The 16728-nt window shown below is 34.0% G+C and overlaps 1 protein-coding gene across 1 annotated transcript; it reads right to left on the bottom strand.

Annotated features, from left to right (window-relative positions):
* Positions 1 to 15088: 15088 nt before the first annotated feature.
* Positions 15089 to 15674, bottom strand: LOC126729064 (agamous-like MADS-box protein AGL53). Its single transcript, XM_050434806.1, has one exon. The coding sequence runs from the start codon at positions 15653 to 15655 to the stop codon at positions 15089 to 15091; it is 567 nt and encodes a 188-aa protein (XP_050290763.1). The 5' UTR covers positions 15656 to 15674.
* Between the last annotated feature and the right edge of the window lie 1054 nt (positions 15675 to 16728).

Genomic DNA, 16728 nt, shown 5'->3' with positions numbered 1-16728 from the left:
TTATCTCCTCCTCGAGTGAGAGGCATGAGGAATTAGTTTCTTCCCTTGGAACCGCTACTTTAGGTAGAGCAAAAATGAGAGGCAGCTCAACAGGCACAACGTCCTCTCGGGCAAGGAACCCAGGTATAGAGACGTCTATCCTACAGAGCCTAAGGTCACCTGCCCTGATCGCGTGGCCCACTTCTTAAAAGTTGTCCGAGATTGGTTCGAAGTCCAAAATGAGGTGGACCGCTCTCAACTACCTGTCCTCACTCACGAACACCTCGAACCTTAGGACTCTGTTGAGGTCTGCAACATTGACTAAATTGAGGCGGGGCGCTACGTGGCTTTTATCTGCAAAAACAGTTGAGAAGCAAATCATGGTTAGACCAATAAAACCCATCATCAAAGGAAAATGAAATATTAAAGGAAAGAGTGGCAAAGCTAATATATGTTTTTAACTCTACTACAACCCAATTATCTTGCCATGTACTTTGTTATTTGATATATAAAATTTTTTACTTATCGCGTTTTCAAGAAAGAGAATGCCTCAATCATTCATATTTCAATTGTTTGCATGTAGCTAGATAAAGTTCAAAGCAAATAATTAAACCAATAATGTCTTGTATTATTTTTTAATCCAAAAAAATGTTTTTTTTTTTTAAAAGGGGTCTTGTCACGAGTTAGCCAAATCATGTCAGGTTGACCTGCAAAAAACAAGTTAGGTCACGTGTCAACTTGTTTATTATTCAGGTTAAAAATTTGGATTCGGGTCAAGTCAACAAATCTCGACCCTTTTTCCATGTTTAGGTGTGGGTTTGAGTTAGTGGCTAGAATTTTCTAATTCAAAAAGATTACAATAGGATTAAGCTTGGGAGGCAATTGTATAAATGCAAGAAAGTCTTCCAGTAGTTCCCATTTTTGCGGGCACATTCACACACCCAATCATCTTCTTAGGGAAATTAGCATTGGATTAACCATCTAATCAATCCGGCTAAAATTTTGCTGAAATACAAAAAATTAGTCCACATTAGGTTAGTTTACCATTAGGCAAAATGCATGCTAATTACACTGTTAATGCAATTCTAACCAAGGACGGCTCAACCCTATAGGCCACTAAGGCAATGGTTTGACGCCCTCAAATGAAAGAAAGCCCCTCTATTACCCAACAAAATATAATTAAGTTCCTCTTACTTATCCGAAAAAAAAAAAATAATAAGGCCCCTAGAATGCACTATCCGTAAAAAGTTTTAATTAATAAAGCTATTTTTTTCATTAAAAAAAAATTACACACTTTTTAAATACTGTGAAAAATTATTAGGTACTTCTGGAGTATCATAAATGTGTACTCCTTCCTCTCACATGAATGGTGGGTCCCACCATGAATTTAATTAGTGAGACCCACCATTCATGTGAGATGAGGGAGTACGCATTTATGGTACTCCGAGAATACACAATAATTTCCACAATATCTACTGCAATTTAAGAGTAAAAATTCTCCACTCTCCCATACCAGAAGGTGAAGAGACTCTTCATTTTAATACCTATTCAATACTTATTCTCAACTTCTCCAAGAGAAAGAAAACGACTCTATCTAAAAATAAAAGTAAAAAACAAATAAAAACACATTTTTCTCTCCACATCTTGATTCTTGATGGAATCAAACCTCCCCATTGCCCGCTACTTTCCTTGCCACTATCCATCTTGATTCATTTTTCTAAATTTCTTTGTAGCTGTTCGTCAATTAGTGTATGGTATTGGTATGTTAACTGCTCTTCCGGTTGGCCTTTATTTACTCTACTTTCTTTTTGTTGTTGTTGTTTCTATTATTGCAAAGTTTTCTCTCTTTTATTGTTGTTCTTGCTAGTTGGGTATGAATGAAAGAGCTTAAAATTTTTATTTTTATCCGGGACCTTACTGTCTTCCTCTTCTTCTTCTTTTTTTTATTATTTTATTATTTTATTTTATTTTATTTTATTTTTTTAAAGCTGAATACATGATACTTTACTATCATCTAGTCAATACTTATCCTTTAGCCTATTACTTTTTTTTTTTTTTTTGGTTTATACTCTATAGACCTTTCTATTTTTTATGTATTGTACAAAAGCTTAAAAATATTATTTATTTAGTCTTAGCTTTTCTCCTTTTTTACAGGTTATGTGTTGTACAAAAGGAAAATTGGTCTATTAGCATTCTAGGTTTCTCCCCTAGACACGTTATGTACAAATCTATTTTCTATAGAAAAATTAGATTTTGGTTGTAGACAAAATAGGAAACCCCATCTATAAGATCTTTGATTAGTTATTGCATGAAAAGATCTCTCATGAGTTATCACATCAAAAACTTGAATAATAATTTGGATAATGCTTGTGAGAGAGCTCGATGAAAAGCGTCCCCCAAAAAAAGAGATTCATGTACCTTTTAAGGCACCTCTCTTTTGGTTAAATGGTATAGAGTCGTCACTTATTTTTCTTTATACAAAAAAATAAGAAAAAAATACTAATTACAAAATACATGATTGAATAATTCCATTCATTGATTGAATAAAATCACATATCTGAAAGAAAATTAAAAAGTTACATAGCTTTGGGTCCTAGTTACAATCTACCAAATATTTACATGGCTTGTTGTCCTAGTTACATTCTACCCAAAACAAATGAAGACAAGTCTAGATCTACTAAACCAAAAACCTAAATCCGGAGGCTAGGTTACGAAATGGGAAGGTGTTAGACACCCATTCCGCCCATACAAAGTCTGGTCTTCTAGACTCTTGTGACCAATGTACTTTCTTATGCATGTCATGAATGATATGTTGAACATGTGAATGAAAAATTAAATCACAAAAATTTATTTATGAATGAAATCTCCTCTTTGGCTTTTTTTTTTTTTTTTAAAAAAATTAGATTTGTTTTAATGATTAAAAAAATGATTTTGATTTGTCAAAATATCAGATCTGTTTTGTAGTATAAAAAAAAATGATTTTTGATTTGTCAAAATATCAGATTTGTTTTGTAGTATTAAAAAAAAGTAATTTTTGATGACTAAAATTCAGATCTGTTTTGTTATATTTAAAAAAGTGATTTTTGATAACAAAAATTTAGATCTGTTTTGTTATATTTAAAAAAATGATTTTTGATGACAAAAATTCAAATCTGTTTTGTTATATGTTTTACAAAGAATGAAAAAGATTTTTTAAGAAGAGAGTTTCACTCACAATCCAAATTTATGCAATCATGAATTAAAATAAACACAAACACAATAATACACAATCTCTTTCTTTATTTCAACAATTTGCATGTATTAAGAAAATCAGATTTGCATCTTAAGAAAGATGCAAATCAATTTTGATTTGAGAAAAATTTAGATCTGCATCTCATAAAGATGCAGATCTCTTTTTGTTTGAGAAAACTTAGATCTACATCTAAGGAAAATGTAGATATGTTTTTATATTGAGAAAAACTCAGATCTACATCTTATAAAGATGCATAATTGTTTTTATATTGAGAAAAATTCAGATCTACATCTTATAAAGATGCAGATCTGTTTTGTTTTAAGAAAAATAATTGTTCACATGTAGATTTATTGATATTCAAGAAAAAGATTATAACAATCACAAACAAACAAAAAAAAAAAAAAAAAACAATCATGCTTTAACAAAACAACAATTTACCATTCATGTTATGGATATTTAAAAAAGAAAGAGATATAACATGCATCATCACATCACAAGAAAAAGGGTGAAGGAAACAACCTCTTGCATGAGCATTCTTTATTCTTGAGAGGATGTTTTAGGGTTCAAAGAAATTTATGCAATTCTCTTTGAAACCTAAAAACCCTAATTTAAGCAACAACACTCAGAGAAGGGATCAAAAAATATGGGCAATTTGAGGGCCCAAAACGTATGCCTCCCAAAGCGTAGAAAAAATGTGCTAAATTATGAGGTTTGGTCTCTATTTATAAAGGCCAGAAGACTCTAAAAATTAGGTACGGGCGATTAGGGTTTGAATCTAGACGCATCTTTTTACGAAAAGATCGAAAATGGTATGCATAATCGTCACCCGAAGGCTGTTGGGCCAAAGCCCACATTAGGGAAATTGGTCCTATGGCTCCGAATGCACTTTCGTGTTCGGGTGCCGTTTGGACTCCTCTTTTAGGGTTTTTTGGCTGATCCTTGTACCTAGACGCGTTTTCATCCTCCGCCTATGATTTTTCATCTCTTTTTTGGATAATTTAGGATATTTAAGGACAATTATCTTGTAGATAAATACCCTAAAATAAATCTTGATAAAGTTCAAATTATCCATAGTTTTATTGTTATCCAATTATCCCTTTTATTCCCATGCATGCATCCCTATTTTAAACACTAATTATCAACCAATCACAAAATTATTTAATTAATTTTAATTGTTTAACCAATCAGAATTAATTTAAATTGATCATGTGTGGTCGATTCTACCTAGATATAATACATGTTAACCGTGCAAACTTGATTATGCGATATCTTTCAATCCGATAGTCTGATTTGATAAACGGAAACACCACTGCGATCGTTAGAATCTCAAGATCATTTTTATGATATTCAATGAATGAATTTATTCATGTAATTCAAAGACAAAACGATGCATGTAATGCAAGAACAAATTGATGCATGTAATGCAATTATGATTTTTGGGGTACATGGATTGGTCATTCAATTCATTCTCCTTGATTAAATTATGGGTGCAAAATTGAGTGTCTACGGTACCCACCTGGTTGTTTATGTGATTTTAATGAATGCGTAAATACACTTTTAGTTCCTACATTTTGACCATATTTCCATTTTGATCCCTACTTTTTTATTTTACCGCTTTTAGTCCTTAAATGAAAAAAGAGTTCCATTTTGGTCCCTATCGTTACTCACTTAACAAAAATTGTGAGAGACCAGGATTTTTGGGTGCTCTCAATCAAAAGAGATAAGTATCGGCACCCCTCTTTTGGGATTATGTGAAGTCGCCACTTTTTTTTTTTTCTTTTTTTTTTATATTACCAAAAAAAATACAAAGTTACATGAATAACATCGAGTTCTCGTTTATCTAAAAAAAATACAATTGATAGAAAGAAACTATACATGGCTTTTTTTTCCTAGTTACAATCTAGTAAAAGAATTACCTAGCCTTGTTTCCTAGTTACAATCTACCAACAATAAAGACTACTCTACGAACTTAAGATCTATGGTTTGAGGGCTAGGTTACAAGATGAGGTGTTAGACACCCGCCTTGCCGGGATAGAGTCCGGTCTTCTAGACTATAAATGATCATTAAGTACCCATTAACATACAATGATGAGATGCAACATGTGTTTGAATGATAGATCTAAAATTAATTCTTGAAGTGAGCTTTATGAATCCACTCTCTTTAGAACAGGAGGAAACTTTCAAGAAAAGTATTCTAGATCTGTTTTTTTATTAGGACATAGAGACTTGTAGAGAAAAAATTCAGATCTACTAATTTTAAATCTATCATTCAAACACATGTTGCATAGTCCACATTGGTTGTAGTGCCCAAAAACATTGAGCCAGCCTTGATTCTAACCAGCATTGTAACTTGTAGTTATCTTAATTTATTTTGTTTTATTGCTCTCTCTCTCCCCCACATCAGAGAACCATCTTGACATAACTCACAATGGAACATTCTACAATCATTGCATTCATGCCCTGATCACAATTTGTGCCTTGGAGTAGGAAAGATGAGATTTTTACTTTGATTGAGTTAAGATGAGTTGTGTTTTTGTTAAATTGTTGTACAGAGAAATAAGGATTAGATTATGGATGAAGGGCTATTGTTCTTTTTGAATCTTGAATTTTGAATTGTTTTAAGCCTTATGGTTAATCTTAAGTCTTTCCTTTGAAAAGCCATCCTCGCCCTTGCCGTGTTTGGGAGGTTAGTTGGTATGAGAAAAAGTGTGGGTGGCGGTGTGGGTACGTAGATAGAGAAATAGAAATGAGAGAATGATTATTGAAAAATTATCTTCTTTAAGTTATAACTTAGGATTTGACTAAAAATTTAACTATGCCAATACTAATATTCTTACAAACATGTCTCAATATTAATTATGATGTAGTTTGTCCATGAGACACATCCACGCATCGATTATAAGTTTTTGATATGCTTCATTTGAACAAAGTAATCATCCATTTCTCCTAGGTTCATATGTGGGTTTTGTAGGTGGGAGAAATTTGAGAGATAATGGAACCGCATCAAAATTTCTACTTCGAGAATGGCATGTGATGAATTACTTGACAAAGCTAGTCACACGTTAAAGAAGAAGACCTCAAATCAACCAAGGCCACCTCCAAGAAGGCTTCAATGGTTAAGTCAAAAAACCAGTAGAGAAGCTAAGAAATAGAACTATAATGCATAGAGCTTGTTTAGCCTTTCCATTTTATGCTGTGTGGAGCTTGCTTTTGGTTTGTAGGGTTGACCCCACGTACGTGTTTAATCTAGCTCAATTGTTCAGGTTTAAATAAATTAAAAAATCAATCTCTTTAAATATTTTAGATTAAATTCTACGTTCAAATTTATTTATTTATTATTTTTTTTTTAACGATGGTGTGGTTTATGTTTTGGTGAATTTTTTGTGATCATGTTATGGTCTCAGGTGAATTTTTGGTTATCATGTGACTCATTAGTTACTAATATATTTATTTTATTTTACCTAAAACTATAACTTTATTTAGGTGTCAAGTGGCTTACTAATTATTAATATAATTTCAATTTATTTACATATAATCATAAGTAAATTCATGCATCATACTCGCATAATACTAGTTTTTTTTATTAAAAAAAAACATAATTCTACTACTAATAATAAAAAATTAAGATATAATTTTTTTTTTTTAAAATTCCAACACAATGAAATATTATAATAACAAATTATTGACCTGACAAAATGCACAACCCTAATTGATGTGAATATGGAGCATAAAATTAAAATTGGAATCGGAAGGTTCAATGGGAATCGTTTATATTGTGGCTATAATTGATTACCAGCATGAGCATACTACAGTACCACAAAACCTATAGCTCACAAGTTAGGGGATTTCCAAAGTAAAACAAAAATGACAAGCATTAAATAAAAAAAGAACAATTATGTTTTAAATTTACTATTCATATTCACTTTATGTTGTAGACAAAGGATAAGTTTGGTTCAACTTTTTGAAACTGGGCTTTTTGAAAAAGTGAGGTTTTCAAAAAGTGCGGTATGAAACTGGACTTTTTGAAAAAGCTAATTTGGACAAGGCAGGAAATTCTGGCAGTACCGTTGGACTGCCTCAACTCTCTGGACTTGTTGACTTGGATAGAAAATGCAGCTGCGAAATTCACTGTTAAAATAGCTTATCGGCTTGCACTCCACTTGAATAAGCAACCATGGGCAGAACACTCTTTAAGCCGTGCCTATAAGCCTGTTTGGAGCGAAATCTAGGCACTCAAAGTACCACCCAAAGTCCGAATGTTTTTATGGAGAGCTTGGTCAAATTGTCTTCCAACCAGGGAAAATCTCCATAGACGCCGAGTTTGAGTGGATACCAGATGTGATATCTGTCATCACTAGTCCGAGAATACAAGCCACATCTTACGGGAATGCCCATTTGCACAAAATGTGTGGGCACTAATAAGTAGCCGAATCTGGAAATGCAGAAACATGGCCGATGACTTTTTCCAATTATTCAGACAGTTGTGTACCCAACAAGAACTTGAGCAGTGGGCAACTACGGCGTGGTCGATTTGGAATGCAAGAAACAAGTTTTACTTTGAGCATGTCCAACTCCAACCAAAAGCAATTGTCGATGTTGCTTGCAGACTGCTGGAGGAGTACCAACGCCTCATGGCTCTGCAGTAAAAAGCCAACGGTATTTTTTCTATTTCTGCTACATATTTTGTATCGGGCTCTGTTGCTGCAATGTTGTATCTGTTTTATTTTTAAACCCCAACACTGTTCACTGGGGGTCATTGTGTATTTGTACTGAATTTTCCACATTAATAAAATTTCTATCGTATTGGATGTCAAAAAAGAAAAAGTTGAGTGTTTCGTAAAAGTTGTTAAAAAGTGTTTTTTGAAAAAACTGAGTGTTTGGCTAGCACTTATAAAAATTGTGATTTGAGTGGTAAATTACCAAAAATGACAAAATGTATATATATATATATATATATATAAGGGAGTTTATTTCATACTTAGTATCAACTTCTTCTTCTTCTTAATAATAATAATAATAATAATTACTTCATGTTAATAATAAATGACTCTCTTAATAAAAGATTTTGTAAAAAAAAATATTTATCTTTAACATTTCATTTTTCAAAAAGTGTTATGTCCACGATATTTTCACAATAAATTTTCATAATATTGTGAACTTGAGTTACTCAAATATATTCTATTATTTTAATATATATATTGGCACGCCCCCACACCAAACCAACCCATTTCCCTTTTCTTTTTCTTTTTCGTTTTTTTCCTTCCATTTTACCTCAGCCACAAGAGCCAACCCTTCACCTTTTGTCTTCTTTCTTTTTCTCTTTCTCTACTTTCCTCCACACGTTCAGCCACACAGCCCACACCCACACACTTCTTCACCTTGATCTTCTTTATTCTTTTCTTTTTCTCTAAATTCAACCACACACAACCCACCCCCATGCACTTCTTCACCTTGATCTTCACAGGTGATTTCTCTTAATTTCATCAAAAATCTTCAATACCGCTCTCTCTTCATAACCCGAAAACCAAATGGGAATTGAAGTTAGATTGATGCATCAGAGCTCCTCCTCGTTACTTAACCTCAGCCATGTTAGAATATTTAGAATGGGTTGTTGAGAGTGAGATTGGCAGTGGAGGTTCTGGCATATTGTAGCTATTATTTCCTATGTTTGTTTTTTCAGTTTTCAGTGTATTTTGTGGTTAGTGAGATGATGGTTATTTGGGTTATTAATTTCTTGCATTTCCAACGGTAATATTTATCAGGCAGTTAAGAAGAAAGGGTCAAAGAATAAGAAGAAAGGAAAGAAGAGCTAAACGACACAACATATAGCTACAAGTATTTTAGATCAGTAGCTAAACGGCATGTAGTTTAGATGTTAATTTAATTCAGAATGTAACACACGTGTGTTGTAACTAATCTCTACACGTGCTGTAACTAATTCCCTTATATTTTGGTTAGTTTGTTAAGCTCTGTTTTGGGTGTTTAGGTTCAGAGGTGTATATAAGCCTATATTCTGTACAGGTTCATTCATTACATCAATTAGAGAAAGTTTCTCATCTTTTCTCTCAATTTCTCTCTCTGTGTTCATACAACTTTTCTCTTTCTTCATCTTTACTTTGTTACATGGTATCAGAGCTCGAGCCTTCTTCAATGGCATTGAATACTCAGGCTACTCAAATTGGTTCAACTTCCTCTTCTCAGCGAGAATTAACTCCAATGGAAGATCCACGAAGTCCATTTTTCTTGCATCATGGTGAAACACCAAGTGCAATTCACGTTACTCAACCATTAACTGAGGATAACTACCCTATGTGGTCCAGAGCAATGAGAATGGCTTTGGATGCCAAAAGCAAACTTGGATTTGTTGATGGTTCTGTTAATACATCAATGGCAATCACAGCACTAGAGAAGCAAGCTTGGTCCAAATGCAATTCAATGATCTCCTCTGGGATCTTGAATTCAGTTTCTCCTCACCTTACTGCTAGTTTGATTTACAAAGACACTGCATTCGAAGTATGGAATACTCTCAAGAAACGATTCTCTCAAGCCAATGGACCAAGGATCTCTCAACTTCAAAAGCAAATCTCAACTATGATGCAAGGTGCTGCTACAGTAACAGGTTTCTTTATTGGTCTTCAAGCTGCCTGGGATCAACTATTGAATTTCAGGCCTTTGCCTTGTTGCTCATGTGGAAAGTGTACGTGTGGTGTGAATGATAAAATCACAACCTTTCAGCATCAAGATTCTCTCATGCAGTTCTTAAATGGCTTGGATGATTCTTATTCTCAAGTCATAACACAAATACTCATGATGAAGCCTAGTCCTTCCATTGATAAGGCATTTTCTTTAGTGATTCAAGAGGAAAGGCAAAGGTATTCGGGTTTTACTGTTGCTTCTTCAGTTGAATCAACTGCTCTTGCAGTCAAGAATCAAGGGTTTAATCAAGGAAATTCATATCTAGGGAATAACAAGAATATCAAAGGAATCAATGCAAAAGGGAGGCCTGTGTGTAGTCACTGTGGGAAGCTTGGTCATGTTGTGGAGAAATGCTACAAATTGGTAGGATTTCCTCCCGGTTACAAGCAAAAAGGCAGAGTGGCTATAGCCAATCAAGTCTTGATTGAAGATGATCAAGGCAGTTCTGGTAATTTTGGTATTCAACAGGTCAATTCCTTTCCTTTCACTTCAGAGCAGTATCAGCAACTGATCTTAATGCTCAGCTCTCATGCATCCACATTTGGTGGTGCTAATGATGCATTACACTCAGCCAATTCTGCTCTTTTAGGTAATGTGTGTAATACTTGGTCAGATTTTGTTTCCTTAGATTTGCATCATTCAGTTTTTGTTGTCAATCCTGTCAATAAAATTGCTTATGGTACTGATGTATGTATTCTTGATACTGGAGCCACAGGCCACATAGTTCATTCCTTATCTTTGTTTACACATATCACTAGTTCCATTTCCACATTTGTTCAATTGCCTAATGGTGAAAAAGTCACTATTACACATATAGGTACAATTAAGGTTACTTCAACCTTGAAACTTGAAAATGTACTCTATGTTCCCTCTTTCACTTTCAATTTGATTTCTATCAGCCAATTAACCAAAACTCTTTCATGTTGCCTTGTTTTTCTCTCCAATTTGTGCTTTATTCAGGACCTTACTTGTTGGAAAATGATTGGAGTGGGTGAATTACATGACAATTTGTACTTGCTGCACACTACATCCTCTTGCAAGTCTGTTTCAGCAGCTTATTCAACTCTTGAGTCTGTTTTTCAATATTTTGTTAATTCTATGTCAGATTCCATGTCAATTCCTAGTGTTACCAAGCCTTATCTTTGGCACATGAGGTTAGGACATGCCTCTGATAATAAGTTTCATGCTTTACACAGTTATATTCCTGATGTACGTACTTTTCATAGTAATAAAAACTGTGTTCTTTGTCCAATTGCAAAACAGAAAAGACTTCCATTTCCATCTTTTAATCATATTTCAAATAATCCTTTTGATTTGATCCATTGTGATGTTTGGGGACCATTTGCCAAGCTCACTCATGATGGTTTCAAATACTTTCTTACCATTGTGGATGATGCCACAAGATCCACTTGGGTTTATCTTATGAAATCAAAAGCTGATACTAGATCTTTGCTGATTTCATTCTATAACATGATAAATACACATTTTCATGCCAATATTAAGATCATTAGAACTGACAATGACCCTGAATTTTTCTTGAAATATTTTTATGCAACAAAGGCATCATTCACCAACATTCATGTGTTGCGACTCCACAACAAAACTCAGTTGTGGAGAGGAAACACCAGCACATTTTAAGCATTGTAAGGGCATTGAAGTTTCAATATAATGTTCCTATTTCCTATTGGGGTGAATTTGTGTTGACTGCTGTCCACATCATCAATAAATTGCCTTCTAAAATCTTGAACCAGAAAACTCCTTTTGAAAAACTCTATGGCAAACCTCCTTCCTTTGTTCATTTGAAAGTTTTTGGTTGCCTTTGTTTTGCCTTCACTTTATCCCATAACAGATCAAAATTTGATCCTAGATCATCTTCTTGTGTTTTTCTTAGTTACCCCTTTGGTGTTAAAGGTTACAAGTTACTTGATTTAACTACCCAAAGACTTTTTGTATCTAGGGATGTCCATTTTCTTGAGATTGTGTTTCCTTTCATTTCACCTTCCCATTCCTTCTCTCTCTCACTAGCATACCTTTACCTCACCTTTTTCCTTCAGTGGCTTAACCACCTGCTTCCTTATTTGATTTTCCTACCTTTAATACTCCTGCTTCAGTTCCATAGGTTCCTATTTCTGATAACCTTTCCACTCCTAATGTTCCCTTTAATCCTACTATTCCTTTAGATAGTTTACCTGTTGAGAGTTCTATTCTAGCTTCTGCAGATTTACCTATTGAGAATTCTACAGATTCAACAGCTTCTAATCCCTCTCAATCTATCCCACTTGTCATTCCTTCTACCATTCCATCTTCTGTCCCTCTAAGAAAGTCTTCTAGGGTGTTTAAACCACCTGCATACTTGAATGATTTTAAGTGCAACACAATTGTCAGTGATAATCTCCCTTCTCTTTCCGCCAACAAGTCAGGTACACCCTTTCCCTTATCCAATTACCTTAATTCCTCCAAATTGTCCTCCAATTATGCCCATTTTTGTTCTCTCATTTCTGCCATTCTTGAACCTACATCTTACCATGAGGCAATCAAGGATCATAATTGGCAGGATGCTATGGCATCTGAAATTGCTGCTTTGGAAGCAAATCAGACCTGGACCATTACTCCATTACCTCCTCATAAAAGGGTTATTGGGTGTAAATGAGTTTATAGGGTTAAATATAATGCTGATGGCTCCTTGGACAGATACAAAGCTAGGCTTGTTGCCAAGGGTTTCACTCAACAAGCTGGTTTAGACTTCACTGACACCTTTTCCCCTATTGCTAAACTCACTACTGTCAAAAATTTGCTTGCAATTTCTGCTGTGAGAGGTTGGCATTTGGTTTAGCTTGATGTGAACAATGCTTTTCTTAATGGTGATCTTCATGAAGAAGTATATATGCAATTGCCTCAGGGATTTCACAGCAAGGGGGAGAACCTAGTTTGCAAGCTTAACAAATCTTTGTATGGTCTCAAGCAGGCATCAAGGCAGTGGTACTCCAAGTTTTCTACAACCATTTTGAAATATGGTTTCAAGCAATCAAAATCTGATTACTCTTTATTCACTAAGAAGTTTAATCAGACTTTTATAGCATTGCTAGTTTATGTTGATGACATTCTTATTGCAAGTAATGATGTTCAAGTAGTTGAAGATCTCAAAACCTTTTTGAATCATGAGTTTAAGTTGAAAGATCTTAGTAATTTGAAATACTTTCTTGGTCTTGAGGTGGCTAAATCAGAGAAGGGAATTTCATTATGCCAAAGGAAGTATGCACTAGGGGTTCTTAAAGATGCTGATATGATAGGTTGTAATCCCAGCAAAGTGCCAATGGAACAAAACTTAAATCTAAGCAAGTATCAAGGAGATTTATTGGCTGATCCTGGTGTTTATAGAAGATTAGTTGGAAGGTTGCTATATCTGACCTTAACAAGACCGGGTATCACATATTCAGTCCACAAACTAAGCCAATTCATGGCTAAGCCTAGAAAACCACATCTTGATGCAGCCTACAAAGTATTACGGTACATTAAAGGATGTCCTAGTCAAGGCATTCTCCTATCATCAAAATCAGATTTACATTTAAAGGCTTACACAGATGCAGATTGGGCCTCTTGTGTAGACACTAGAAGATCCACTACAGGGTTTTGTGTGTTCTTAGGAGACTCATTGGTTTCATGGAAATCTAAGAAACAATTTATAGTTTCTAGATCCTCAGCTGAAGCTGAGTATAGAGCAATGGCCTTAACTGTTTGTGAAATGACTTGGTTGCTAGCTTTATTGAAAGATTTGGAAGTTGATCAACCACAACCTAGCATGCTCTTTTGTGATAATCAGGCAGCAATTTATATTGGTGAGAACCCTGTCTTCCATGAGCGGACAAAACACATAGAAGTAGACTGTCATTTGGTTAGAGATAAGGTGCAAGAAAAGGTGATTCATTTGTTCTTTACTCCTACACATACACAGCCAGCGGACTTATTTACCAAAGCATTGAGTAGTCAACAACTGAAGTTCCTAATTTCCAAGATGAATGTATTAAACATACATAGTACTGAGTCTCATCTTGAGGGGGAGTATCAGGCAGTTAAGAAGAAAGGGTTAGAGAATAAGAAGAAAGGAAAGAAGAGCTAAACGACACAACATATAGCTACAAGTATTTTAGATCAGTAGCTAAACGGCATGTAGTTTAGATGTTAATTTAATTCAGAATGTAACACACGTGTGTTGTAACTAATCTCTACACGTGCTGTAACCAATTCCCTTATATTTTGGTTAGTTTGTTAAGCTCTGTTTTGGGTGTTTAGGTTCAAAGGTGTATATAAGCCTATATTTTGTACAGTTTCATTCATTACATCAATTAGAGAAAGTTTCTCATCTTTTCTCTCAATTTCTCTCTCTGTGTTTATACAGCTTTTCTCTTTCTTCATCTTTACTTTGTTACAATATTGATCAAAAGCGCTTTTGCATTTTCAAAAGCTCCTCAAACCCGTCCGCACGTTTTGGCTCAATTCTTTGCATTTCAAAATGCAGCTTTTTTGAGAAAGCACGTTTTGAAACATTAGCAAATGCCTGACTTTCATTTTTGCTCTCAAAAAGTGCGTTTTGGCTTCTAAAAGCTAAAACAAACAGGTACTAAACAAACCGTATACAATTGTTTACATTTTACAATTAAAATAAAGATGTAGACATATAATTGTCTAAAACAAAATCAGAAATAAAACTGAAACAAAAGCGTACTGGCCACGTTGAATAACAAACAATATTGTAGCTCACAAATAGGGAATTGCCAACTTCAAAGGAAATAACAAGCATCAAATTGACATAAAAGACTACCACATAACATACCCACATTGAATCAGAAACAATAGAAGAAAAACTTTGAATCAAGATAACATAACAACCAATCTCTGAACTAAACCTTCTTAAGGCTGACCCTACGATTAAATTTTTTTTTTTTTTAAATGGAAACCGGCCGGACTGAGACAAAAGACTACTGTTATTGCTCACAAAATCAAGAATCAACACAAAAGACTACTACTGTACGTACTGCCCCCAAAATCAGAAAATAAGAAAAAAAAAATTGAAACAATTAAGATAAAATAACAAATACTTAATTGCTTGAAATTAAATTGAACCTCTGGAACCAAATCTTCTTGGCTAAAGGCAGAGGCTCACTGCGTGTGATATATATATCCTCAGTTGTTCAAATCAAATTCAAGAATTCTATTATTGTTGCTACCACTATTACCACTACCGCTACTACTTCCCACCTCATAGTTACTATTCCTTTTCATCCTAAGCAATTCTATCCTCTTGTTCATAGTACAAACCATAGAGTCAAAGAAAGTCCAAAAACTCTCCAATGACTTCTCATCATGTTGTTCATTAAGCCATGCTTTCCACATGGCTAAAACCCTTTTAAACTCCTCTGGTTTGTGTTCGTGGCTGGAATCAACATCTTTCTTCTTGATTTCCTTGTACCCTTTTTTCTTATTAACAAGAGAAAATTTCTTATGTACTCCATGGTAGTTTTTGTAGTCGTGAATCAAGGCTTTCACGTCGTCTCGGCTTTCGGGCCACGTCTCAGCTTTGCCATCAGCCCCTTCAGCCGCATCATAAGATATCACGCAAACTGGGATGTCGCAGAGTGCAGAGAGTTCCATGGCTTTCTTCTTCAGAGTTGGGTTTCTCAGCTTGAATGATGTTTTTCGGACTCTTCTCTTCTTTTGCGGTTCAGGCTGTTTTGGTTGTGAAGCTCCCATATTGATGAACTGTGAGAACTAGTCGTGAGGAACACGAACACAAATGCAAGAACCCTAAGACCGAAAGAAAGAAAGAAAGACAAGGGATATATATGTAATTATCAGACCAGCCGCCAAAAGGCAATCCCAATCCCAGTTGAAGTCTTACTATTATACTTACACCGGTAGGAATTCAGATTAATTACATATTTAGTTCTTAATGTTTATGATGTATGTTAATTTCATCCTTAAACTTTTAAATATGTCAATTTAATCCCTAATATTTTGGTATTGTATCTAAAAGGTCCCTATCGTTATGTAGTTGATGAAAAAAATTGATGTGACTAATACTCTTATTAAATTTTTTTTTTAATATGTCGTATGGGCTTCATTAAATTTTTTTTTTTTTTTAAATGACAAATTGAAAATTTAGGTAAATTTCTCTCTCTTCAAAGACTCAAGCACAAAAAAAAATGAAATTAAAAATTTTTTTAAAAAAATACTCAAGCTACTGCTCGTTGATGATCACCAACCAAATCGATTTATATTTCTATTTCATTTTCTATTACGCTCTGTTTGTTTCAGCATTAACGTTTTTTCGAAAATTGTTCATTTTCCAAAGAGCATTTTTTAGAAAACTGTCTTATTTTCCAGTGTTTGATAACGACTTTGAAAATGAGCTTGAGAATGTTTTCTGGTGTATGGTATGCAATTTTTTTAAAATATTTCTTGTATAATTTAAAACATGTATATTATATAAACTAACTAATGTAATCATTATAAATAAAAACTAAGAATGAATTTGGTTTTCATACTAATTAATCTAAAATTTTGACAATAGATACAATCAAAATTAATTAGTTGTCAAATTTTCATAATCTCTACCACTCATCTTTCTCATATATATAGACAGTAGCGTATGTACACACACACACACACACACATTTCAACCATTTGTCTACTATGGTCAACCACAAGTCTTCAATATTACTCTAAATTAAGTATTTACATAATGTATTGCATAATATATCATCACTACATAGTATCTGCTAACAAAAAATGTATTTGCCAACAATTGCAATTCTCCTAAACAA

This window comes from Quercus robur, chromosome 5 (assembly GCF_932294415.1).
Source record: "Quercus robur chromosome 5, dhQueRobu3.1, whole genome shotgun sequence".
Taxonomy (NCBI): Eukaryota; Viridiplantae; Streptophyta; class Magnoliopsida; order Fagales; family Fagaceae; genus Quercus; species Quercus robur.
This window is presented reverse-complemented; position numbering and strand designations above follow the sequence as displayed.

What these genes read in the sequence shown, in the direction of transcription:
- LOC126729064 (XM_050434806.1), bottom strand. Translation starts at nt 15,655, where the DNA reads ATGGGAGCTTCACAACCAAAACAGCCTGAACCGCAAAAGAAGAGAAGA.